Raw genomic sequence first — 24,672 nt, 5'->3', positions numbered from 1 at the left:
TCAATCTTACTTTCTTTGCCATCCCGTCCCCTTAATCCTTTTCTTTTCCTGTACTCTCTCGATTCTATTCCCTGTCTTTCTCTCCCCCCCCCCATTTTTTGCACTTTTGCTCTCCCTCCTCACCCCTCTCTTCCTCGCTTTCCCCTTCCTTTCTCCCCCCTCGTTCTGTCTGTCCATCACTTCATCTCTCCCGCCTACTTTTTTCTCCTTGCCATTTCTCTCTTCTACCTCTATCTCTCTCCTCCTCTTTCCTCCCTCATCCCCACTTCTTTTTGGCTTTTTTTTTTCATCTCTTCACCTTCCTCTCCTCCTCCTCTTTCCCCCTTCCTTCCTTCCCTGTTCACTCTCTCGTTTATCTCCTTCTCCTCTCGCCTTACCTCCTCTCTGTCCCTCCATTTTGTTTCCTTCTCCCCTCCACGCTTTCTCCCTTACTTACCTACTCTCCTCCCTCATCATCTCCTCTTCCCTTCTGTCTCTCCTCCTTCCCCCCCCCCTTCCCCTTTCTCTTGTCCTCCTCTCTCCTCCCCCCTCTCTCTCCCTCCCTGCAGCCCGGCGTCGTTGCGGGAGCGTCTGGACGTCTTCTACGTTCAGCCGGATCCGGCCCCCGGCGCCGACGGCCCGCTGTGGTTCGGCTCGGCGCCGCTGGAGCGAAGCGTCCTGGAGAGCCTCCTCACCCGGGTCCTGCTGGTCCGGGACGTATACACAGACAAACAAAACCCAGAGGAAGACGAGGATGCGGAGGAGGAGGAGGAGGAGGGGGGTGAAGGAGGCGGAGGGGAGTAGCTGTCGTTTGGCCTTTCTGCCAGCAGAGCCCGAAGAGTTCAGAGGAGGAGGAAGAGGAGAATAGCTAGCGGTATCTGCTCCTCCCCTCCCGTCTGCTCCTCCTTCCCCCTCCTCCTGCTTTGACTAGCTGTGTCCTCCTGGTGAGGAAGCGTCTACAACAGAGAACCAACACTCTGAGAAGGTAGAGGATGATGAAGACGGCGGAGGAGAGTAGCTGAAGAAGGGAGGAAGAGGAGGTTAAGATGCTAGAGGAGTCGTTCCGGTCGTAAACCGTAAGAGGAGGAGGATTTGGGTGGAGGAGAGGAACCCCCCCACTCGGAAGAGGAGGGTGAGGAGAACTCGTCTTCCTCATCCTCGCTCACCTCTTCCTCCCCCAAAAAAGTTCTCGGATGTGGAGAACCGGGATGAATAGGAGGAAGAGGAGGAGAGTAGCTGCAATTTGTTCCTCTAGTCAAAAAAAACATAGAGGAATGATCTTTTCCTCGTTGTTTTGAAAGGAGAGGATGTGCTGCTGCGCCTCTCAGACGCTGCAGAGGGTTTAGCATGTTTTTAGGCAGGAGAGGCTAATGCTGCGTTCCATTCAGAGTTGAAGTCAGGAATTCCCCGCTGAAAGGTTGTAAGTATAGCCTCCATGCATTCAGTTCAGAAAAAAACAGGGAAGAAACATGGACACCTGTGAGACTTTCTCTGCCCAACATAAAATACTGTTCTCCATGCAAATGCTAATGTTTTGCCAATGATATTAGCAACGTTGGCGTAGAACGATGGCAACTGTAAGTGCAACTTTACATTTCAAGTGTTTATTTTAACCATTCACCACACAGGTTTTTTGATAAATTCATGGTCATGCAATGTATTTTGACAGTTCTAAACATTTTTAAAGTAAAGCTGTGTAGCGTTTACAGTCTATGCCGCCGTGTTGACGTGATGTCAGATATCTGCTGCTCGGAAACCTCGGGGTTGAGAAAATCTCGCCCGAAATTTTCCCACATGGAATTCCGACTTGAAAGGCTGTTCTATAGCGTTTTTTCCCCCCCTGTAGGACGTCGGAATTTCCGAATTTCCGACTTTCCGACGCGTCTGGGACGCAGCACGAGAGCGGCAGCCTCCCGCTCCTCCCGCCACACGTTGGCGTTCTCCGTCACCCGGGCTGCTTCCATCCCCTTCCCCCTCATCACATCACGCTCCTGCTCTGTCAGCACCGTTCTCAGGCCAACCGTCGCACCGTAGCGGACTCCGGCCGGGAAGGAAAGAGTCAGAACTGAGCGAGAGGGCCGACTCTCTCCGACTCGCCTCCCGTCAGACCCACCTGGCCGGCTGTAGGGATGAACTCTGCGATGTGTGTGGGGGGGGGGGGGGGGGAACCGACTTACCGACATGCTGCGTTTCTTTATAGGACATTAGGGGAACCTCCGTTCATGCGATGTAGCATTATGTGCGTACCAAGCCCAGATTGGGCCGCTTTGAAGTGTAAATATTTCCGAAACCAGGGGGGTTTATTCAAGATGGAGTCGATCCAGAGAGACACTGTGTGGTGTGGGATAAAGAAAACACCCACTGAAATCTTCTTCAGCTTGAACACCTCCCCCCCCCCTCTCCCAAAAAGCCTTGTTTTGTTTTTTTAAACATAGTGATTATTTATTTCAGTTTTTATTGGTTTGACTGTATTCTCTTTACTTTGGGATTTTCCTGTGTGCCATTTCTTTTCTCAACCGTCGTTCATGGAAAACCTGCTACAGCCCAGTTCTCTCCCGCCTCTTCCTCGCTTTCTTTTCCTTCACGGGGGGGGGGATGACGGAGGAGGACGCAGGAACACGCTACACATGAAGGACGTGGAACACTGCTCCGAGCTCGAGAGGCGATGTTTTGAAAGACTTTTTTTCCTTTCCGCCTCTGTCCCCTCGTTTGTATCTCCTGCCGTTTCTCGGTTGCCGTTTGTCTCCTTTAAACTTAACCTCGACTTAGTTTGAAAACGAAGCACTTGGTAATAAGTGCGCTTTTCTTCTTCTGAGCTGTTTTTTTTTTGAGTAATTCTGTTAGCACTGCAAAGCTACAAGCTTGTTTTGTAACAAAGGATTGGACATATACTTTAAAGGACGTTTGTTTTTTTTTCTCTCAACTGAACTTTCAAGTTTTCTTTTGGAGTTACACTATAGAGACTGTTCATTTATTGGAAGATGTTTTTATTTATGTGGTTTAAATCCCCATTTTTTTTTTTTTTACTTTCCAACTTGTGAGTTTTATTTGGAATTTACTTTCCATTTGTTTCGTACTATCATGCTAAAAAATTAAGTGAGCTATTGTTTGAGTTTTTTTTTCTATCGCTCCCTTCCTCACCCATTGACTTCCATCGAAAGAGGGAGAAGACTCTGCTGCAAAGCTTCGACTGTCTGGATGAATTTCACACCCTTTTCCTAGAAATGTGCACATTTTCTCAGTCGGTGCACAAAATATTAGGAACACTTTCCAAATGTTGAGTTCCACCCACTTGTACACAAACTGCTCCTCTCTGCATAATCTGCATCTCCCCTTCATGACTGATTGTTTCGATTAATCGACCAATCATGTAGTCTATAAAACAAAACAAAACAAAGTAATGACAAATGCTCATCACAAGTTATCAGAGCCCAAAAATGATTCTTAAAATGATTTGCCGCCAAAGGAAAGTATTTATTTTGTAAGGATATCAAATGGAGAAAAGCAGCAAGTCTTAGCGTTTGTGAAGCTGTAACCAGCAAATGTTTGATATTCTTTCTTGATAAATAACTAAAACAATTAATGGATTATCAAATTCTAATGGTTTAATTTTCTGTCGATTTGATTAATTGACTAATCGTTTCAGCACTATGTAACAGGTGAACTCAATAAGGGATCGCAGCTTTCTTCTTCTTGGCGTTCCTAATATTTTGTCCACTTGACTGTTAATCCAAAGGCGTGGAGTTGTGGTGTAACATTACAGGGACAAGGGAGGTGGATTTGGAGAGAGAGCGTTGATCTGGAGTGAAGTTGCCCCGATGTCTGACTGAGGATCAGTCTCCCAGCCCAAAATCCAAACCTTTAACTTTAACTGTGGAAGTTGCAGAACTGATCCCGGGTCAGAGGCCCTGGGTTAAACTGGGTGATTTTTTTCCCCCCCCTCCCTGCTGGATTCACAGGCAGCGCCCGAGCCTGCTGAGGGTTTGGACACGCAGTTGACGCTGTGGCTGGCTTTGATGCCTCATGTGAATGTGCCTATCTGTATATACTGAAAGCGAGTGATTGTGACTTGAGTCTGATGCAATGTGTGTGGGCCGATCTGCCGAAACGATTATGTTAAATAAATGATTTCATTTTCTAACCAGACTCTCTTCTGCTGCTGTTGTGATTTTGCTCTGATCCGGTGTAACTGCACAAGCGTTTCTCCGTGCTCGAAAGAGTGAAGAGAGAAACGCTCCTCACAGAAAAAAAACCCTCAGATCGTCTTACATCATCTCATCAATCTGTGATGTTCAACACATTCCAGGAGTTATTTTGTGATGAAGTGTTATTTACTTTTTTTGTTGAACCCACTTCCCCTCAACCTGCCTCGTCTACTTATACTGCAGTTAGTGGTTTCTTGACTCAGAACAGAACGTCTTGTTACTGCATTGCATTCTGGTCGATTTCCTGCTACTTTTTTTTTTTTTTCTTGTTTTTTGACATTATTTGATAGTTGAAAGTGGAGAGAGAGAGAGAGAGAGAGAGAGAGAGAGAGAGAGAGGGGATGTCATGTGACAAAGGTCCTGGGCCGGATGTGAACCCATGACATCACGGTTACATGGTACGCGCCTTAGACCAGTGATTCTCAACCTTTAGTCCACATTAGGGCCAGATGACATTTTGTCTCTCGGACCCAAATCTGAGAATATATTTATTGTCAGATATGATTTTGTCCAGAATCCCATGACTATCTGTATTGTAGGTAGAGAGATAACAGAGAAACTATGATCAAAACAGTCATTCTACATTCTCTACTTGTGTTAACCTGTTATAAATTAAATAATGCTGAAGTTTAACGATGCATCAGTTTTCTGGGGACCCCCTGGAACCCCCTCAAGGACCCCTGGTGGTCCCCCCAGACCCCACGTTGAGAACCACTGTCTTGGTCCACTGAGCCGCCAGGACGCCCTCACTCCTCGTTTGTTCTATTGGATGGCCGGGACTTTTTACCCAGAAGACACCGCTGTCTGTTCAAGGTCTCTAACCACATTTCCTCCTTGAACTGAACATTCCAAGTAGTCGTTCATGCCTTTTTTTTTTTTAAATTATTTTTTTATCCCTAAGGGGCTTCATGACCCTATAATCCATGACACTGTAAAAAGAAAAAAAAAAAGATAGAATTTCTAAAACACCAGAGCATCATTAAGACCATAATCATTCTTTTCTGATTTGCATATTCAAAATTGCGTTCTGCAGAAGTGTGATTCTGTCCGTCAGCAATGTCACTGGGTTTCGCCCTCCTTCACTATCGTCTCCCGTCCTACAAAGTGCTGGGCGGACATGACACCCAGGCAGAGGCTGTTATCCGGGAGCGGAGGGGGCAGCGGGGGCGGGAGGGGGGCGTGGCCTGTCGACGCCCCGGGGAGTAACCACACGGCTTGGGGTCGTGTGACAGGAAGTCACGTTGGAACGGTTATAGAGGCCGGGATACAGGGACAGCAGTGTGAAGCAATGGAGACGGGTTAGGAAAAGCAGTGTAGTTTATATAGTGGCCCCTAGAGCAGCGGGTCTCAAAGTGGGGTATGGGGACTCCCAGGGGTCTTGAAGCGGTTCCGGGGGTTCCCACGCTGAAATGAATATTTCAATATGTCTGACGTTTAAAGTGATGTTGAACTTTGGTAGTACCTCCTGGCCATGATATAAATATACATTTATAGATATTTTTTTTCACCCATCTACAAGTATTGATAAGCTTATTTAATTATTTTCTTCATTCCACTCACGACCGGATTTCAGTCTTCTTCAAACTGAAAGGTTTCATAAACATAAAGAAAGTGATTCACTTAAAAACAGTTCAGCAGCATGACTAGTCTTTTTTTTTAATATATTGTCAGAATCTGCTTTGTCGGCGTTCCTTTATGTGCTAGAAGTGATTCAGACTGTTCCTCCATACAATGGCAGTGAATGGAGAGAGAAAAGACACTACCAGTCACACAGAGATTAAATTCACTAGAAATGAACCCAGTGAGAGAATGGATAAGAATTACTTTTCATAGGTTTCACTCTCCTCACACTCACTGCAGAGTCCTGTGTGTGTACAATTCAATACTGAATCAACTAAGATTTGTCCCATATGGGGGTTCCTGGGACAAAATCTATCAACAGGGGGTCCGAGGCTCTAATGTGTGTCTGTTGATGGGTCTGTGACGTGAAAAGGTTTAGGAAGGAGGATTCAGCACTGGCTAATATTCTTGGGTGTTAACTGTCCTATTTTGATTTTCATTTACATTTTTAGGTGTTAGCAATAATGAGGAGTTCAAGGGTCAGAGCCGCTGTGACCCTGTGAACAGAAAAAATTACAAGGTACAGAATTATTTTGGTTGATTTATTGTCAAGCAGCAGCAGCTCTGAGTAGCATCCAACAAAACACCTAAAAATGTACATGTACCTCATTCATGACTGATAATTAGAGTCCTAAGTCAGTCTCCAATCTAAATGTAGAACAGCAAGTTGTTGTTTTGTTTTTTTATTGAACAATTTCCATGTACAAACATCATGGCTCACTCTCTCTCCCATACCTTCCTGTCTCTCTCTCACTGTAACTGTCTAATAAAGCATAAAATGCCAAAAAAATAATAATAATAAAAAATAAAAAAAAAAGAAACAAGACAATTCAAAACAGACAAGAGATTGAAATAATATTAAATATAACAAAAAGAAAAAAAAATAACTTAAAGGGCTAGGGATTTTTTTTTTTTTTTAATCATATTCTTCTATTATACTAAAAAGTTTCATTGCATTTTTATTTTCCATGACTTTAAGGGCTTTTATGTAAGAAAGAAACTCATTATGAAATACACTAAACTTAGGTTTCACTTTCATATACTTTGATTTGTGTATATAAAATCTTCTAAGAATAAGAATGTTATTAACCAGAAGGTCATCTTTTCTATTGTCCATGACAAGTCCATAAACAATGTCCTTTTGAGAAAAGTTTTCAAGTTGAAAAACCTTTGGGTAAAGCCAGTCATGTACAACAACAGCAAGTCAAGTCAGAACAAATCAATCAAGAGTCCAGTATCAATTTAATATCTTAAAGAAAACTAAATATCTAGGACTTTTCAATGCAATATGGTTTTAATAGGATAAAAACTTGGTAAGAGCATCATGAGTTTGATTTCTATAATCAGTTTCAACTTTCAATAAATTCAATCATTTCATACAAATTCAGAAAACAGAATTTAAATTCAGTCGTCTGCTGGAACAAATCTCATCACTTTCAATCTAAGTCATTTACACAAACACAAGATCTCAAGTCAAGACTTTAGAAACCTTTTCAAGTCATCAGAGTACAAGTCAGAGTCAAGTCCTGAGTCACCAGAACCCAAGTCAAGTCTCAAGTCTTCTCTTTCTATTCTACATTTAGACTTATACACTGTTTTCTGTTTGCACTGTGTTGGACCAAAAAGCTGATAACAAAATGCAGACATTTCCCCAAAAAAAGTCAGAAAAGTGTGAAGCCACAGCAGCATGGTGTCAGAGGGAGCGGAGCCTCAGCCTCAGCCTCAGCCTCAGGTCAGAGTTCAAACTGAACAGTGTGCTGTTTGTCCCAACAGGGGGCGCTGCGGCCTCGCCATGGAGACACCGGGACCGCCGGAGCGTCCCCCAACTCTTTATTTATCATCATCCCCGCCAGACGTTTTGTTGAAATAATACCCATCATGACCCACAGCAGGGCCGGGGGCAGACGAGAGCCGGCCTGTCTCCTCCCTCCTCCGCTCCTCTTTCCATTCCTCTCCTCTCCTTTCCTTTCATTTCCTCTTCTCTCCTTTCCTCTCTTTTCTTCCTCTCTCCCTTTCCTTTCCCCTCTCCTCTCTTCCTCTCCTCTCCACTCCTTTCCTTTCCCCTCTTCCTCTCCACCCTCCCACCTCCTCCACCCCTCACCCTCTTACCCTCCAAGCTGCAGGTCTTTCAGCACTAAAAATGAGCCCAGAAGCACTTGACTTTCCCACCTAAAAGGGACAGTGCATGAGAAAAAAAAATCTTTTGCCGGCTTTAAGGAAAACATCCCCCCCTCTTCATGTGCATTTTTTCGGGGGGACAAAACAGAGCGACAAAACCCAATTTTTTGAAGAGGCAAGCTTTTTTCTTTCTGTGCTATCCGTTAGAGTTGGCCAGACTCCAATAACTTGTCCCATTGATCTAAAGCTAAAACGGCGCTGGTCGCCCACACAGCCGGGCCCGCGAGGGAGCGGGGCGGGTGTAAAAACATTTTTTCACCCTCGTGGGGTTTTTTTGTTTGGGCTCAATCCCCGGTTCTTTCAGGAGGCATAAAGGAAGCGCTGCGCTCAGCAGGGTCATGTGGGCGAGGCCCGGGGGGGAGACTATAGGCGGCGATTAGGGCCTCTAATGTGCAATGAATCCTTTTCGAATCACATGATATGAACTAATGTCGCCATTTAATGATAAAACAACAGCGGTGGGGAGGAGGGGGGAGGGGGGGGGCTGTGGGGGGGGGGGATGGGGGAGGCGGGGGGGGGGGGACTGGGTGTACAGCTGCACGGCGGACAGGACAGCAGGGCAGGAATGGATGACAACTGCATTTCTCAGGCTGCGTGCGCCTCCACACACACACACACACATACACACACACACACACACACACACACACTCTGCAGCACCCGGCTGGAGGAGAGGAAGAGTTCAGCTGGGACAGATGTGTGTTAGAGGTCAACGCCAGGCACGGGAACAAGGCTTTTCCTCTCACTGTGTCCCTCCAGCCGCTGCGATACTTCCATTTGTTTTCACCTCTTGCTGCTGCAGCTAAATGTCCCACATGCAGATAGATACAGATTTCTGTCCTGCATGCTCCCAACCTTTGTCCGTCCTATTGGCCCAAAAAAAACGGAGATGAAAATATCTGAATTATCTTTGATGGACAGGGAATGTCCCGCCCCGCCTCCCTCCCCACACACAGATCAGTTTAACCTTGGCTCTCACCGGGGTGTTGTTTCAGGGGGTGGGGGGTGCGGTGGGGGGGGGGGGGGGATTAGGTTAAATTTAGGATGGTCTGTCCCTATAGGGAAGCAGCGGGTCTCTTCACCACACCGTCTCTTCCCCAACGCCCACCGGCTGACACATCGCCCGTCCCTCCCACACACACACACACACACACACACACCCACCCCCTCCCGAACCCTGGATCACATTCCCCCTGTCCCATATCTTCCTCCTCTAGTTGCCTCTTCCACCTCTGAGCGACGGGACAGCTCCTCTCTGCTGCAGCAGAGGCTGGCTAGCGAAGCCCAGCAGCAGCAACTGGGAAAAATTTAAATGACTTCAGATGTTACTTCCAAAATGATACACGATACACAAGTTGATAGTATATAGTATATAGATTTTGTTGATATAAAATCTAAACTGTGGTCGTGACCTTTGAGCTTTAAAACAGTGATTCTCAACCTTTTTCATATCATGGACCCCTAATTTAGTCCACATTAGAGCCACGGACCCCCATTTGATGAGATTTTGTCTCTCAGACCCAAATCTGAGAATATTTTTATTGTTAGATATGATTTTGTCCAGAATTCCATGACTATCTGTATGTAGGTACACGTTGAGAACCACTGCTTTAAAACACAAAAAGTAGTCACAGAACATTTTGTTGTTGGTAATTTGGTGTTTTTCATGTTTTAACATCAATTGAAGGTTTACATGCTTCTCTATGGGTTGAGAAAATTTTTACAACCGTTGGGGTTATGAAAACTTTGGATAAAGTCAAAAATGCCTGGTGGTCAAGGCTGTTTTTCTTGAACATTACAGAGATACAAGTTACAAGTTTTTCACCCAACAACATTACATTACATTACATCAGTGACTCTCAACCTTTTTCATATCAAGGACCCCTAATTTAGTAGACATTAGGGCCATGGACCCCCATTTGATGAGATTTTTGTCTCTCTGACCCAAATCTGAGAATATTTTTTATTGTTATATATGATTTTGTCCAGAATTACATGGGTATCTGTATTGTAGGTGGAGAGATAACAGTGAAACTATGATCAAAATTATTCTTCAACATTCTATAATTGTTCTTGTAAATTAAATAATGACGTATGTAACAATTCATCAATTTGCTGGGGACCCCCTGGAATGCCCTGAAGGACCCCTGGTGGTCCCCGGACCCCACGTTGAGAACCGTTGCATTACATGATGTCATTTAGCAGACGCTTTTGTCCAAAGCGACTTACAATGAGTACATTTTGTCAACAGTAGTCAAACTGAGTGTATATCACAGTCTTCATCAAATATTTACAGTGATGCAGAGATGCTGAACCCTCACATGCTTGGAGTCCTCAACTAGATGTAAATAGAAAACAGAGAACAGGTTTAAAACTGGGACAAACAGCAGTTGTGTTTGGCTCAGAATCGCTGTGGTTCAGGATGTACAGGTCTGAATATCTATCTTATCTCTGTTTAGGATGATATTTAGGATATTTAGTATTACAGAATCACGTTTCCTAACTGCATTTAGGAACAAATCCTATCTTATCTTCTTAAGAGCAATTACAGCTATTACAGAAGCATCCTAACTTGAGAATATCCTAATTTAGGAATCCTATTTTAGAATAGCACTGAACCAGTCCTAAATTAAATTAAATTCATTTAAATTAGAGAGGTTGATGAAACCTCAGGATGATTTCCTTAACTTCCTGGATGACATATTGATTAGGATTTATAGAAACTTCCCAAAAAATGATGAGCCCTTCTCTTTTCATCACCAATATTAGTAGCCAATTCGATGTACTGTATAATGATATATTTATTAGTGAGATTTAGAATCTACAAAAACAGATAGGATTAACTGGAGTGAAGCCAGGAGGTCTGAGATAAGAAACACAGCCAGGGATAGGATTTGCTTCTGTAATAGCAAAATAAGATTTTTCCTATCTCTGAAGATAAGATAGGACCAGAACTTTGGATTGTTTTTCTGTAATGAGGCCCCAGAGCTTCAGCTAAATACTGGTTTCCCACAGCTCAGCATGAAAACGCATGAAAACTGAAGCAGAACCTGAATCTATTTCCAACCCAGTGGTGAGTGAGCTCCTCGGGCAGCATGTGACCCGCCGGCCCGGTCCTGACGGGTCACAGAGGCCCGGGGTGGTCAACTGATCCTGGCAGCGCTTCAGTGTGAACTGAGGAGACGGTCCGACTGTCAGCCTGGGAGAGAGAGAGGGAGAGAGAGAGAGAGAGAGAGGGGGAGGGGGGATATACCTCTCTACATTTTCAATTTTAGGCATCTAGCAGACACTCAGATCAGAGCGCTTTACAAAAGATCAGCTACATCAGCAAGTAGCATGATCAGAACAGTAATAATAACTTTATTTATAATACAGTTATCAAAGCAGAGCTAGTAAAGTGCTTCACAGGAATTAAAGAAAAGTAATAACAGTTCAAGGAAAGGATACAAGACAGTAAAATATATTTAAAAGAATTATGATAAATAAGCAAGATTCCCAGAAACACAAGTGAAGTAAGTTAGATAAGAAAGAAGAGAAGAAGAGAGAAAAGCAGTGGGTACTGTTCTATCAATTAAAGCAAAATTTGCATAAAACAAATCAAAAAATCAATCGGTGTGAATGTTCCCCGGTGCTGACAGCATTGAACTGAGGTCAGCCAGATGCATTGTGGGCAGTCAGACCCTCACCCAGCCTGTAGGTGTCCCTGCAGAGCTGACCTTCCTCTCTCTCTCTCTGTCTCTCTCTCTCTCTCTCTCTCTCTCTCTTTGTCTCTCCCCCCCTCCTCCCTTCCTATGGACAGACAGTCAAAACAAGCCGTCCCACATGACCACACTGTAAAAATGCTGCAACATTACATCATGTGTAGTATTAACACACACACACACTGTAGGCACGTTTTCTGTATTTTTTCCACTTTAAATGAACTTCAGAATGGATCTGGTTAACTGGGAAGACTTTATCAATTGAATGACTTGGGATTTGAGGCATTTTACATCGAGTCAAAGCCAAACAAAGACGTTTAAAGGGGCAATAAGTCCGATTTTTACTGACCCATAGTAAAAAAAAAAAGACACTAATATATTTGTAGGGGTGGATGGGATTTGGATCAATACCAATAACTACCAATACCAATGACACCAGCTGCTGAGATTTCTGTCTTTCAAAACTCACTGTCTGACTGTAATCTGTACAAAACAACTCCCCACCTGTTGGATATGGGAGTTTCAAAACACTCCCAATCATTCCCAAATATTTTACACAACTTTATCACAACTTTATCAACTTTATCTAAAAATCAGTTTGGTAAGTCAATGTTATGCTGTCATTTGGAGCTTTTTAACTGTTTTCTAGGTAGAATAATGTACAAACACCCTTGGCCAAATCTGGACACACAACTTTTGATGAGAAATTCAATTTTTAGGTTTTTGAATATGTTTGATTTCATGTTGCTTGCCTTTTTTTAAAGGAACATCTTCAAAAATGTCTGCTAAATGCTTTCTGGAGCTGGCTGCCAGTACGTTGGTAGTTGGAGGATTTGACTTCTAGTCTTGGTTAGTCTCCACCCTGCTTAAGTGTCTTTGAGCAACCTGAATCCATCAGCTCCAGACCCTGACCTTTGACCTCTGACCTCCCTATTGAGTGGAGAAATTTCCGCAGGGATCAAGGTATTACACATTAAAGCAATAATCCTGCTCTCTTGTATGATCACAAATTTACATGTTCCATATAGCAAGAATACCCAACAGGTTGTTCTTTATTTGGATTATGGCTATGACAGTCAAACAGCTCAGACCAGCAGTATCACCAAAGTAAAGTCTTAGCAAAGAGCATCTTCAAGGATATTCTGTCTTTTATACTGACACATTTATACTTCTTGAAGTTTTCACCAAAGTAGTGTAAATAAATACATAATAGAAAACAGAAAACAATAAATATTCCTAGGAAGATTTGCCTCAGCAGCAGAAAGCTTGGAAGCCACTGCTGTGGAGAAACTTTTCCAGTGTTACTTCTCATCTTCTTGTGTCCTTTTATGATGTTGGTTATCTTGTGTTTTTCATTCTTTTTCGTGACCCTAAACTATTTTTAGCTGTGTTTGTAAAACACTTTGAGGTTGCATGATTTGATTTTTAAAAAATGCAGTTTGTTTAACTTTCTGGTACCAAACTCTATCAAACAAGTTTCTATCAAACAAAGCCAATATGTTTCCATGAAGCTGCGGCCCGGCCTCTCAGAAACAAATTCATCACCCTCCTGAAATACATAAAGGGGGCCTGAGGTATTTGTGCTGTGGGCTGAGTGTGAATTTGTTAGGTGATTAAAGGCTATAAATAGCCTGCTGTCTGCTCTGAGCTGCAGACTGGTGACTTAGTGCCTGCCATCAGACAGCCGCATTCTCCTTCAGCAGCCACTTCTCCACTGCAGGGCCGAGTCAGGCTTCACAGGGCCGGGGGGGCTGGAGATGTATAAAACACTGGACTGAAACCTCTATTTCATCACCATGGGACTTCAAAGGTCACATTTGAGGTATTGATCAGCTATGTGACCTTTTTACATGCTAGGTGTTGAAAAATGTTCAAGTGAGTAGAAAGTGATTGTGAAAACTTGAATGCTCAAATCTCAAAACTACTTTCAACAGAGATGGAAACTTATTGTGGAAGCTCACCATTTGCACGATATGCTGTCTATTTCAGATTAAAAGCTCAGCGGAAAATCAAATCCGCTAGTAACAGGTTGAAATTAGAAGGCGGGAGAACGCAAACCTCCACCAACGCTGAACAATTCTCTGACTTGCAAAGCTGCAGGCTCCGAAACAGTTTGTCTGTTTGTGTGTTTTAATTTTCCAACAAAATAGCATGTGGAAGCAGCGCTGTTTAGCAGCCGACTTGGAAGTCCTGGATGTCGGATTTTCCCATCAGCACCTGAATGCAGCACAATAGTTATGGCTAAAAAACGATAATCATCCAATGGAGGAAATCCCAGCTCTGGATCCTCACCAAAATCAAATCAGTTGATTCTTGGGCCAAGAGCGATCTGTCCACCAGATTTAAGCCAAATCTGTTTGGTACTTTTTGAAATATCTTACTAACAGGTAGACAGACGGGTGAAAACAAAAGCTCTTTTCAACTTTGGAAGGACATTGAGGAGGAATAAGCCCCGTTTGGCCCTGTTTGGCCCTGTAATGGAAACAAGGCTACTGACTGAGTGACTGACTGAGGCTTGTCCTGCCAACAGACTGACTATCTCCCATCACTCTTCAGCCACTGGACCCAAGGGCCCAGCACTCATGTACTGTACTCTGTTTTTGGCTTTGTCTGTTGAACCCAAAGCCAAATATCCTCTGCAAAGCAATCCTTCTGACCCACTCACTGTGTGTTTATAGTTATGTAGCTTATTATCTCACCTATTAGATATTTAGCGGCATTCATCTAGGCCGCTCTTCTTTCTTCGGAGAAAAATAACGCTCAAGGATGATGGAAAAACATCACTTTGTATCTCAGTAATCATGTGAAAGGATAGCATTGATCGCGCTAAAAGTTCATATGTTTCTAAAACTGACTTGAAACGCTGCAGTGACCTTTCAAGAGATGCTCAGGCATCACTGTTAGTTCAAAGTATAAAAAGATAACTGCCTTCTGAATACATCTCAATGGTGCGCTAATGTTTGTTCACACATCAATCACCACTGAGCCTACCTAAAATATCTTCGGCAAAAGATGTTTTGAGTTCCTGGAATGATTTCACATCCTTTAGTCTAAATTGAACAACGGTAACTGAAGTCCTCGGCCTTCAGAGAGAAACTTTACATCAGCTCAAAGACAGATTTAAAGGAATACACTGAGTTTTTACCTGTTAAGTGATGAGAACATAGGCACCAAATCATCCATGTGTCCTCGGTAGATCATTAGATCCTGGTCTCCATGCTAACACTTTAGCATACACTATGTTGATTTGATTTTACTTCCTAGAAAACAGTGTATCTTTAAAGGTGACCTCATTCTGTACCAGTAGGCCAATCCAACCAATAAAAACATCACAGATTTTTTATTTTTTTGATATCCTATTGGTTTACACTTTTGAATGATCCCTCCCTGCATTAGGTCCCACCCCAACATCCTGTTCAACAGGAAATACATCACATTAAGGAAGCAACAGGCTCTCAAAATGCCACTTCACTGGGACTTTAAAGTCACAAGGAACCAGTATTTTGATGGAGTCTTTCTTCTGTTATTTGACGTATTTGAGGTTGAAGCAGGAAAATAGGTGGAAAATAACGCTGCTGTATCATTGGAGTGAAAAGAAAGATGATAAGATGTAAGAAAGTGGCATGGTGGCCAAGTGGCAAGGTGTTGGTCTTGTAAACCAAAGATCATGGGTTCAATCCCCATCCATGCCTTTATAGTGTCACTGATCCTCATAACCCCAAGCAAACATGCATGATTAGGTCCGCAAGCAGCTTCTTACCTAGCAAACAAGCCCCTGTGGGGTTTTTTGTGGGAAGTGTGGGCTGGGGCAAACCCACTCTAAACCTACAAGGGCCCATGCGAGGCCCACAGTCTTTTCCCACCTATGGGCCCCGTATGAGTTTTTTGTGGGCGAATCAATTCAGAAGACCTAACTATGACCTAACTACTTTGAGACAATTTATGCAAAAAAAAGTGTCATGTTATTTTATAAAAACTTTTCACTTTCAAAGTCAGTCTTCTTACTTTGGATAATTCTAGTCACCTGCTATCACTCAACATAGTGTATGCTAAAGTGTTAGCATGGTGCTACCATCACTCAACATGGTGTATGCTAAAGTGTTAGCATGGAGCTACCATCACTCAACATGGTGTATGCTAAAGTGTTAGCATGGCGCTACATCACTCAACATGGTGTACGCTGAAGTGTTAGCATGGAGCTACCATCACTCAACATAGTGTACGCTAGTGTTAGCATGGCGCTACCATCACTCAACATAGTGTACGCTAAAGTGTTAGCATGGAGCTACCATCACTCAACATAGTGTACGCTAGTGTTAGCATGAAGCACTGGAGCCAATGGTGCTCTGGGGACACGTGGATGATTTTGGTGTCTGTTCTCATCACTTATGATGGCCCTGAATCCTTTAAAGTAGTTGCATTTTCTTACATTTTCCACTTTTTCACACTTACACTTTACCAGTCCAGTTTTGTCTGTCTTCACATTTACTGATTGTCTGTCTTTGCTGTTGTTTTGTTGATGCCAACTACGCTCAAAGATCAGAAGTAACTTTCCCTGCAGCAGTAACTTTCGCCCACCTGCACCATGTACTGCACAGTGTTGCAAATTGTCAGCGGGCCCATGTGACAGCGCAGGACGGGTCTGTGATAGATGTTTACCTCTTCGGTGCGAGACTGACACGGCCGTCCTACTTTAATTATGCCTAGATGTGGTTATGAAGAGCGCTCATGCAGTGTGGGAGGGTTTCCATGCCGCCCGGTCCCGGCTCAGCCTCACATTCTCACATCCTCTGCTGGAATGCAGAGTGAAGGAGCGAGCGGCCGGGAGGTCGGAGGCCAAAGAGTCTACAAAGAGAGTCATGCAGAAGACACTCAGAGCTCTCCTGATGCTGATGTGGGCAGCATGTAACCAAAAGCAAACAGGGAAGCAGCACAAACCAATGGGCATGACATGCAAAATCTGAATTCTTGACGGATTAAAAAATAATAACGTAAACCGAAGTGACAAATTACAATTACTCCCTTTTTTATTTTCTTTTTTTGGGGGGTGTAGGTGACATTACAAGAGTTCTTGAATTAAATATGACAAATTGCCACTCCAGTCATTTTTCTGAAACATCTGGTTCTTGGGAACAAACTGAACTTGGAAAATCTTAAAAGCTCAGCCTAACTGGTCCTTATCTAAGCCTAATCTATCTACCTTGTCTAAGTCTTGTAGTGCGTCTACTGTGGTTTATATCATTGAATCCTACTGCTTGCTGTATCATTATAAGAAGCAGTATATCTGTGGCATGGTGGCCAAGTGGCAAGGCGTTGGTCTCGTAAACCAAAGATCATGGGTTCAATTCCCATCTGTGCCTTTACAGTGTTTGTGATCCTCAAAACCCTGTCGAGTATCAGAAAGTAAGCACTGATGCTTATTATGGGAGAGGAAAACATGCTGGTTAAATACTCAAATGGGACAAAATTTGCTGCTATTTGCTGTTACAGTTAGAGGATTTCAAATCAACTTAAAGTTACAAGGAACAAGCTTTTTGATGGTGTCTTTCTTGCGTAATTTGGCGTAATTTGACGTATTTGAGGTTGAAGCAGGATGTTGGGGGTGGGACTTCACGCTGCTGTGTCATTATAATGAGAAGAAAGCTGGTGGCCAAGTGGCAAGGCGTTGGTCTCGTAAACCAAAGATCTTAGGTTGAATCCTCATCTGTGCCTTTACAGTGTCACTGATCCTGCTACTAGTGTCTTATGGGAGAGGAATCAGTTCAGAAGACCTAAAGATAAAAAACAACAGGACAGATGTTGTTGCTCTTAGCCTTCACTGCTGGAGGATTTCGAGTTAACTTAGTCACATTGAAATGAGTTTTTTGCCTTTTTAGTTCATTCTAACTATCATACCATACACCAATTTGACAACTTCTGCAAAAATATGCCACCTTTTTTTTTATTGTATTTTAATATCAAAATCTTCTTACTTTTACTTAGTGGAAATCAGAGTATCTTTAATGGTGGCCTTATGCTGCACTAGGAGGAGTAAATAAAAACTCCAACCAATAAAACATCACAGATCTTAGAACAGTCCCGCCCCTCCGCCTTCCGCCCCTCCGCCCCTCCCATCAAATCAAACTGCCTTTCTCTCCCTAACTGATCTCCCATTGGTTTACACCGTTGAATGATCCATTTCCACGTTATGTCCCATCCCCAACGTCCTGTTTCAACAGGAAATACATCACATTAAGGAAGCAAGATGCTTTTAAAATGTTTCCAAGGAAATGGCATGTCATTTTGCTTCCGTAAGTCAAAATGCCTTACATGCTAAAAATCTGTTTGCCGACTGTTAAGCCATGAAGTAAACACTAAAGCAATTTTGATGTAAAAAATTATGAAAAAAAAAGTGTTAATTGTTTTCCATTTACTATTAAAAGGTGTGCATTATGATATGGAATATTAGCCAATGAAGTGAAAAAACTTTAATTTGAGGTGGTTTGGATAAAAGCGTCCACTGAAATGTTAAACAGGTTTAAAGGGTGTTCTAAAGCAGTGATTCTCAACCTTTTTCATATCAAGGACCTCTAATTTAGTCCACATTAGGGCCATGGAACCCCATTTGATGAGATTTTGTCTCTTAAACCCAAATCTGAGAATATTTTTATCATTAGATATGATTTTGTCCAGAATTCCATGACTATCTGTATTGTAGGTAGAGAGATAACAGATGATGATCAAAACAGTCATTCTTCTACATTCTCTAGTTGTGTTAAGTTCTTGTAAATGAAATAATGGTGAAGTTTAACAATTCATCAGTTTGCTGGGGACCCCCTGGAACTCCCTCAAGGACCCCTGGTGGTCCCCGGGCCCACGTTGAGAACCACTGTTCTAAAGTAAAAACCAGTCTGTAACAGTCCCAGATGAGATGGACTGGATCATCCTGCCAACCAGGCTCAATGCATTTCAGAAACCAGACAGGAGACTGCAGACAGTCTGCAGGTTTTCACTGCAGTTGACTCCTCTGATCTCTCTGTGGCTGCTCTGCTAATCAAGACGTTTGGTGAGCATGAACTCTGAAACGCAGATTACATGTTGTGGACAAGAATAATGTTTCAGATTACATTCCTCCACCATGACAGGATTATGTGACAACAGCAGGAACTGAACACATTTTCACCTTTTCACCAATGCTTCAGTTTAGGCAAGTAAAACAACTTCGGTTAAGGTTTACACATCTAAAACTTTTGTTAAGGTTTGGGTCAGGCTTAAGAAAAACTCTCACTGAAAATGAAAACTTCTACAAACAATAGAAAAATTGTCTTGTTGTCATGAGTTGGGAATTGAACCCTGGTCTTCAGATTTAAAGGTAAAGTCCACACCCTTACTTTCCACTGCACTATTTCAAGTCAAAGTACTTGGTGTTTCTAGTCATGTCTCCTCTATTTAATCCTTTCCTGCTGGGGAAACGTTTTTCTTTTTCTCACTTTTCATGTACGGTTATTTGCATTTTGAGACATCACACCCATTTCACCAAATTTTGTTGGACCAGGTTTGCTAATGAGTGATAAAAACTGCTGTAGTGTGCAGCTGGAATGAAAAGCTCATGGTTGAAAAACTGTCTGATCTGAAAGATGTTGACGAATTTCACTGATCGGTGCGAGCAAAAGTGAAAACGAGAACACCAAAATCGATATGGTACAAAAAAGTTTATTTAGTAACAGTTTTGTAAACATTTGAGGTAAATGAACATTTACATCAACTTGTTCTTACAAAATAATCATTCATACACAAGGCACTTCTCTTATTTAAGACAGCATTGAAAACAGGCTGCTGTTCGAGCATCGTGAGATGGTTCCTACTCCCTGACGAGCCAGAGAAATCATGCTCTGCATGAGGCGTAAGAGGAGAGAGTCTGGAGGGGCGTGGAGCAGGACGTCCTGTCAGGGGCTTGTATGCGGGGTTAGGGAAGGGCCAGCTACCCGGCTAACACTCTCTCAACAGTGGAGTCGCTTGATTTGACGTTGAACCGGAGTCCCGTCGAGTTTGTGAGAAGAACTGAGTGAACACACAGAAAATACCCCAACTGGTTTTCCTCTCTCTCGCTTTCGCTTTTTTTTTATCGTCTTCAAACTCATCGGTGTAAGTTTCAGACCATGAGCTTGAAAGAAAAGACAATTCTTTTTTTTTTCTTTTTGTTTTTTTTTTTAATACTGCCTTTGCTGTGATTTGGTTGGTTTTAAGACATTTTTCCTTTAAGGATCATAGAGATTGGCAGTTTGGTGTCACGCTCTCTCTCTATTACTACCAATATTAGCATCATAGAACAGCATCGTCTTGCCTAAATGTGCAAATCTTTATCAACTACTAAAATGTAAACTTTAGGAACCAAAAACAAATGCAGATAACAAAGATGTTTTTTGTCATTTTGTACAATAAACATGGATTGGGAAAGGTTGCTTGTATCTATAATGAGTCGTATCGTCTCCTCTGTTTCAGTTTGCATTGGATGGTTGTTATTTAAGCAACTGGTAATGTTTGAAATAAGATACAGTATGAAACATTATATCTATATGGGTACAGATACTCTTACACCATACAGTACCATCATGCTCTAACCCCCCCTTGAAAATAAAAAAACTGGTAACACTTTACATCGACCTTACTCCAGTGTATTAACCTGTGTATTAACGGCTGGAAAAGTATTGTACGTATATTATAATACTATTTAATTAAAAATCTCTCTCATACATACTTAGAAGAGTGTAACTAGAGAATGGAAATACAAAGTTGTGCTGTTACACTCCTTTAAGTGCATTATGTATTCGGGAGATTTTTTATCAAGTACTTCCACTGTATTATTGTGTACTTACATTACTTTCCCAGGTTAACACACAGGTTGACACGGTGGAATGAGGCTGTTGTAAAGCAGAAAAAGCTTTTGGAAAGCGAGTGCCCAGGCTGCGACTGTGACCAGAAAAACACTTGAACACGAAACGGACCGGCCTGTGAGCGCTGCGCCTCACAGCAGGCGGTGGAGTCAGTTAAAAGTGAGAGTGGGGATTTTTTTTTTCTCTAATAAGATCTCTAAGCATCAAGGTGAACACAACAAAAAAAAGAAGCCGTCGAGGTCAACTGCACCCTGGCGCTTTTGTCCTTCTTTTTTTTTATCATTATTATTATTATTATTATTATTATCGTAGCTGTTTCGCAATCACAAACTGACTACTACAAGTATGCAATTTATGAGTATAGTTCAATTCAGTTTTAAAAAAATAGCACTTTTCAGAATAAAACCAATGAAGAAGCACGTGAAGTGTGTGAGAGTGAGCATCTTTTCGCTCACAGAGTTGCTCTTGGTATGAAGGAGTGATGTGTTTTTGATGGCAACAATATCCGCCAACCATCTGAGTAATAATAATAGTTTCAAGTCTAACCAAAGGCTTTTTTGAATGTGCTGTGAAGTTATTGCTAATCTACATATCAGATGGTGGCCGCCGTGTAGTTGCGTTGTATTTTTCAAGATGTTTCAATTGGATATCTTCTCATTCCTGTGCAGTTAGTAGGGAGCGTTTTTTTTCTTTTCAGACATGTTGTTGTTGTTGTTATAGGAAACGCTGACAGAGGCAGGCGTGAGGGACGAGGCTCTGCTCTTACTTTCCTCTCTGGAGTAGAAACTAACAGCAGGGAGGGGAGGTTTCGCATCTATGTCGTCGACATCATAACATCAGTAGAGACCCAGGGGCATTCTGGGTATCGCGGGTGTCGTGGGTGTTTTTTTTTTTTTTTCGGCCAGCGGGTTTTGACCCACATCCCCCTCCGCGCTGCACCTGTGTCTGTGCGCTCTGAGGACGCTGGGAATATTAAACCAGTTCAATTCCTTCTCGAATACAAATATTTATCGTCTCTGCATGAAGCGACGCAATGGATGGTGGGTAAAACCGAGCCGGGCCGCAACTTTTTGCCCCGCGGATTCAGTCGGCGAATCGGTGAGTTGTAGGCTTACATGATGTGCTGTATATCCGCCACGGTGAAGAAAGTACACGATACACTTAATGTTGGTGGGTAGAGACTACTTCCTGAACGGGCTATGTTTAAAACGACAGGCAGTGTGTGCGGTGGAAAGCGGGAAGCGCCGCAGCAGAAGGCCTTCCGGGTCGAAGGTCACACGCTGGAGCAAGCTGTTGACGAGTGACTGTAGTGTGACAGAGCTTCACCTGCAAGACCCTGAAACCAGTCTCAAGTGGATTGACCTGATATATGAGTGTGATCTGGCATATCAAACACGAACTGACCTGTACAACGAATGTCCGCTACCTGTGCTTCCTCCACATAAAAAAAAGTCTTTTAATTCAGTCGGTCATTGACTTGACAAAATGCACATTATCATTCTTAATTGGAATAAATAGTCTTTTAGGCTCGACGAAAAGAGGAAAAAACACCTTGAGATACCTCCAAAGCAAACACTTTGGTCAGATGCGTCCATGTTAATGTGGAATAATAACGAGATAACCTTCGCTCTGTCCAGCACTGTGTATGGAAACATGTTGGCTTGTTAGCATTGCACGATCACACTTTGTGCGCACGATTAAGACCGTCGGACCACACGAAACTCGCCTCAACTCACCGATCGCACGAACACGTCGACCGCTGCTGATGAACTCGTTTCCGGCTTCGCCTAACCGCGGTTTCTGCTTTCCTGTCTCAGCCGCCTTGCCTCCTTTGTGTTTTTTGTTTTTTTTTGTCTTTGTTTTATTCATGTGTATTTTGTGTCTGAGAATCACTGTGTGTTGAGGAGGGGGGTGGGGAGGAGGGGGGGGGGGGGGGGAGTGGGTGGCGGTGTCGGGGAGGGACCTGTGGAGGTTTTAGGGGGCGAAGGGGGCGAAGGGGTTAGACGGCCAGGTCGTTCGGCCTGGCTCTGATGCTGCTGCTCTTACTGGCCCTGCTGAGCCGCCGCGGGTCTGTGGCGACCGCCACCGGCGGCTCGTGCATCTCCACCGTGGTCGTGGTGAGGCGGCCCTCCTCCGGCTCGCTCTTCCCGCCGCCCCAGCTGCCCGCGGTGGAGGCGGTGCCGGGGCTGCCGGGGCTGCCGGGGCTGCCGCTGCTGCCGGTGCCGGCGGCGGCGGCGGCGGGGCGCCGCTGCTGCTCGCCGTCGGTGTTGGCGGAGGAGGAGGAGGGGGAGGGGGAGGGGGAGGCGGCCTTCATCTCCCGAGTCTGCTGCTCGGTGGCCAGGTTGGCCCAGTTCTGCTGCGTGGCCAGCCTGTGGTTGTTGTTGTTGCTGATGTAGTAGTGGGAGGGGGGGGAGGGCCGGCGGAGGGCCTCCTCCCGCTGGAGGTCGTCCGCCTTGAAGTCGGCCGCCGACGGCACGGCCGCCGCCCCCACGGCCGGCAGGAAGGCCCCGCTGCCCGCCGTCACGTCTGTGTAGTTGGGGGGGTAGCTGAGGCCGGCGGGGGCAGTTCTGGAGGCCGAGGCCAGACACTCGGGCTCCGCGATGTCGGCGCGCCGCAGCGACTCGCGGTCGGGGGCGAACTCGTTCGTCATCCCCTGTTTAACTTTCTTCCATCCGAGGTGATAGATCTCTAACAAATTCAGCAAAAGAGACACGCAAGCCACCACAAGCATAAATATGATGAAAATGGTCTTTTCGGTGGGCCTCGATATGAAGCAGTCCACGGTGTTGGGGCAGGGCCACCGCGCGCACTTGTACAGAGGCCTCAGCTGGAAGCCATAGAGGAAATACTGGCCTAAAATGAATCCCACTTCAAACAGGGTCTTGAAAATGATGTTGAACACGTAGGTACGCAGCAAAGCGCCTCTGATGCGGATTTTGCCGTGCTCGTCCCTGATAGGCGGCTTCTCCTTTTTGCCGCCGCCGCCTCCTCCTCCTCCTCCGGCCTCCCCTCCGTTTCTATAAAGGAGTTCTTTCTCCTCCTGGAACCTGTTGGCCTTGCGCAGCTCCTCCTCCTTCTCTTTCCGCTTCTCCTCCATGCGGACGATGTGCAGCACATGGCCCAGGTAGATGAGGGTCGGCGTGGACACGAAGATGATCTGCAGCACCCAGAAGCGGATGTGGGAGATGGGGAAGGCCTCGTCGTAGCACACGTTCTCGCAACCGGGCTGCTGGGTGTTGCACGTGAAGTCGGACTGCTCGTCGCCCCAGACCTCCTCGGCGGCGGCGCCCAGGACCAGGATCCTGAAGATGAAGAGGACGGTCAGCCAGACTTTGCCGATGACCGTCGAGTGCTCCTGAGCGTTCTCCAGCAGCCGCCCCAGAAAGCTCCAGTCGCCCATGCTTCAAGATTTCTAGCCTAGGGAGAAAGTACAGGCTGGAGTGAACAGAGGGGAAAGAAGGGATAAAAAAAAAAAAAAACAGGAGGAAAAAAGGGCAACGAAAGAGAGAGAGAGAGAGAGAGAGAGAGAGAGAGAGAGAGAGTCACGTCAACGAATCTGCTGAACGGATCAAAAGTCGGTCCTGAGCGTTCGTCATGGGTGGGATCGCGTCGGGACGTTTTGGACGGCCTTACCCCCGAGGTTAAACAATCTACGCACAGGAACAAACAGGAAGACACAAGGACACAAGTGAGGATGGACGAGTCGGCCACAATCTGACATATTTCTCTTTGGCGTAAAGCGCTCAGCAGGTCAAAGTCGGGTGCGTGGGCGTCGATATCGATAACAGATCGAAAGCCACGACGCAGCACTTCACTTCATGTACTGTATGGGCCAGATGTTTGACTGGAGCCCAGCTCGCTCTCCCTTTCTCTCTTTCTCTCTCTCTCTCTCTCTCTCTGTCACATACATAGTCTCTCTCTCTCTCTCTCTCTCTCTCCCTCTCTCTCCCTCTCTCTCTCTCTCTCACCTGCTCGCTCCACTGCCCAGCAGGCATGTGCTGAGATCAACATTATAATGTTCGAAAACAGCATTTAGCAGAGATGGGGCTCTGGTGTGGCACGTGCACGCACACGCAGGCTCGCACGCACGCACACACACACACACACACACATGCG

General features: G+C 44.5%; 2 protein-coding genes and 2 non-coding genes across 4 annotated transcripts in view; 3 read left to right on the top strand and 1 right to left on the bottom strand.

Moving 5' to 3' along the window:
* The window catches only part of zmym2 (zinc finger, MYM-type 2), a 55,109-nt gene extending 51,023 nt beyond the window's left edge, over positions 1 to 4,086 (top strand). Inside the window, 1 exon segment of the mRNA XM_071538573.1 lies at positions 549 to 4,086. Within this exon segment, the coding sequence (XP_071394674.1) occupies positions 549 to 783 (235 nt within the window). The 3' untranslated portion in view covers positions 784 to 4,086.
* Positions 4,087 to 15,303: 11,217 nt separating this feature from the next.
* trnat-ugu (transfer RNA threonine (anticodon UGU)) lies at positions 15,304 to 15,375 on the top strand. The gene has a single exon. It is a non-coding gene; the product is annotated as a tRNA-Thr (tRNA).
* A 1,596-nt stretch (positions 15,376 to 16,971) lies between these two features.
* trnat-cgu (transfer RNA threonine (anticodon CGU)) lies at positions 16,972 to 17,043 on the top strand. The gene has a single exon. It is a non-coding gene; the product is annotated as a tRNA-Thr (tRNA).
* Positions 17,044 to 22,555: 5,512 nt separating this feature from the next.
* LOC139660426 (gap junction alpha-3 protein-like) lies at positions 22,556 to 23,956 on the bottom strand. The gene has a single exon (XM_071538569.1). The coding sequence runs from the start codon at positions 23,954 to 23,956 to the stop codon at positions 22,556 to 22,558; it is 1,401 nt and encodes a 466-aa protein (XP_071394670.1).
* Positions 23,957 to 24,672: the final 716 nt, after the last annotated feature.

The sequence above is a fragment of the Centroberyx affinis genome, unplaced genomic scaffold, assembly GCF_046629955.1.
Source record: "Centroberyx affinis isolate AG114_WGS23_722 - 3 ecotype Tasmania unplaced genomic scaffold, CSIRO-AGI_Caff_v1 ptg003299l_1, whole genome shotgun sequence".
Taxonomy (NCBI): Eukaryota; Metazoa; Chordata; class Actinopteri; order Beryciformes; family Berycidae; genus Centroberyx; species Centroberyx affinis.
This window is presented reverse-complemented; position numbering and strand designations above follow the sequence as displayed.

Bases quoted from the DNA above. Each gene is read 5' to 3' on its own strand.
- LOC139660426 (XM_071538569.1), bottom strand. From the start codon at position 23,956: ATGGGCGACTGGAGCTTTCTGGGGCGGCTGCTGGAGAACGCTCAGGAG.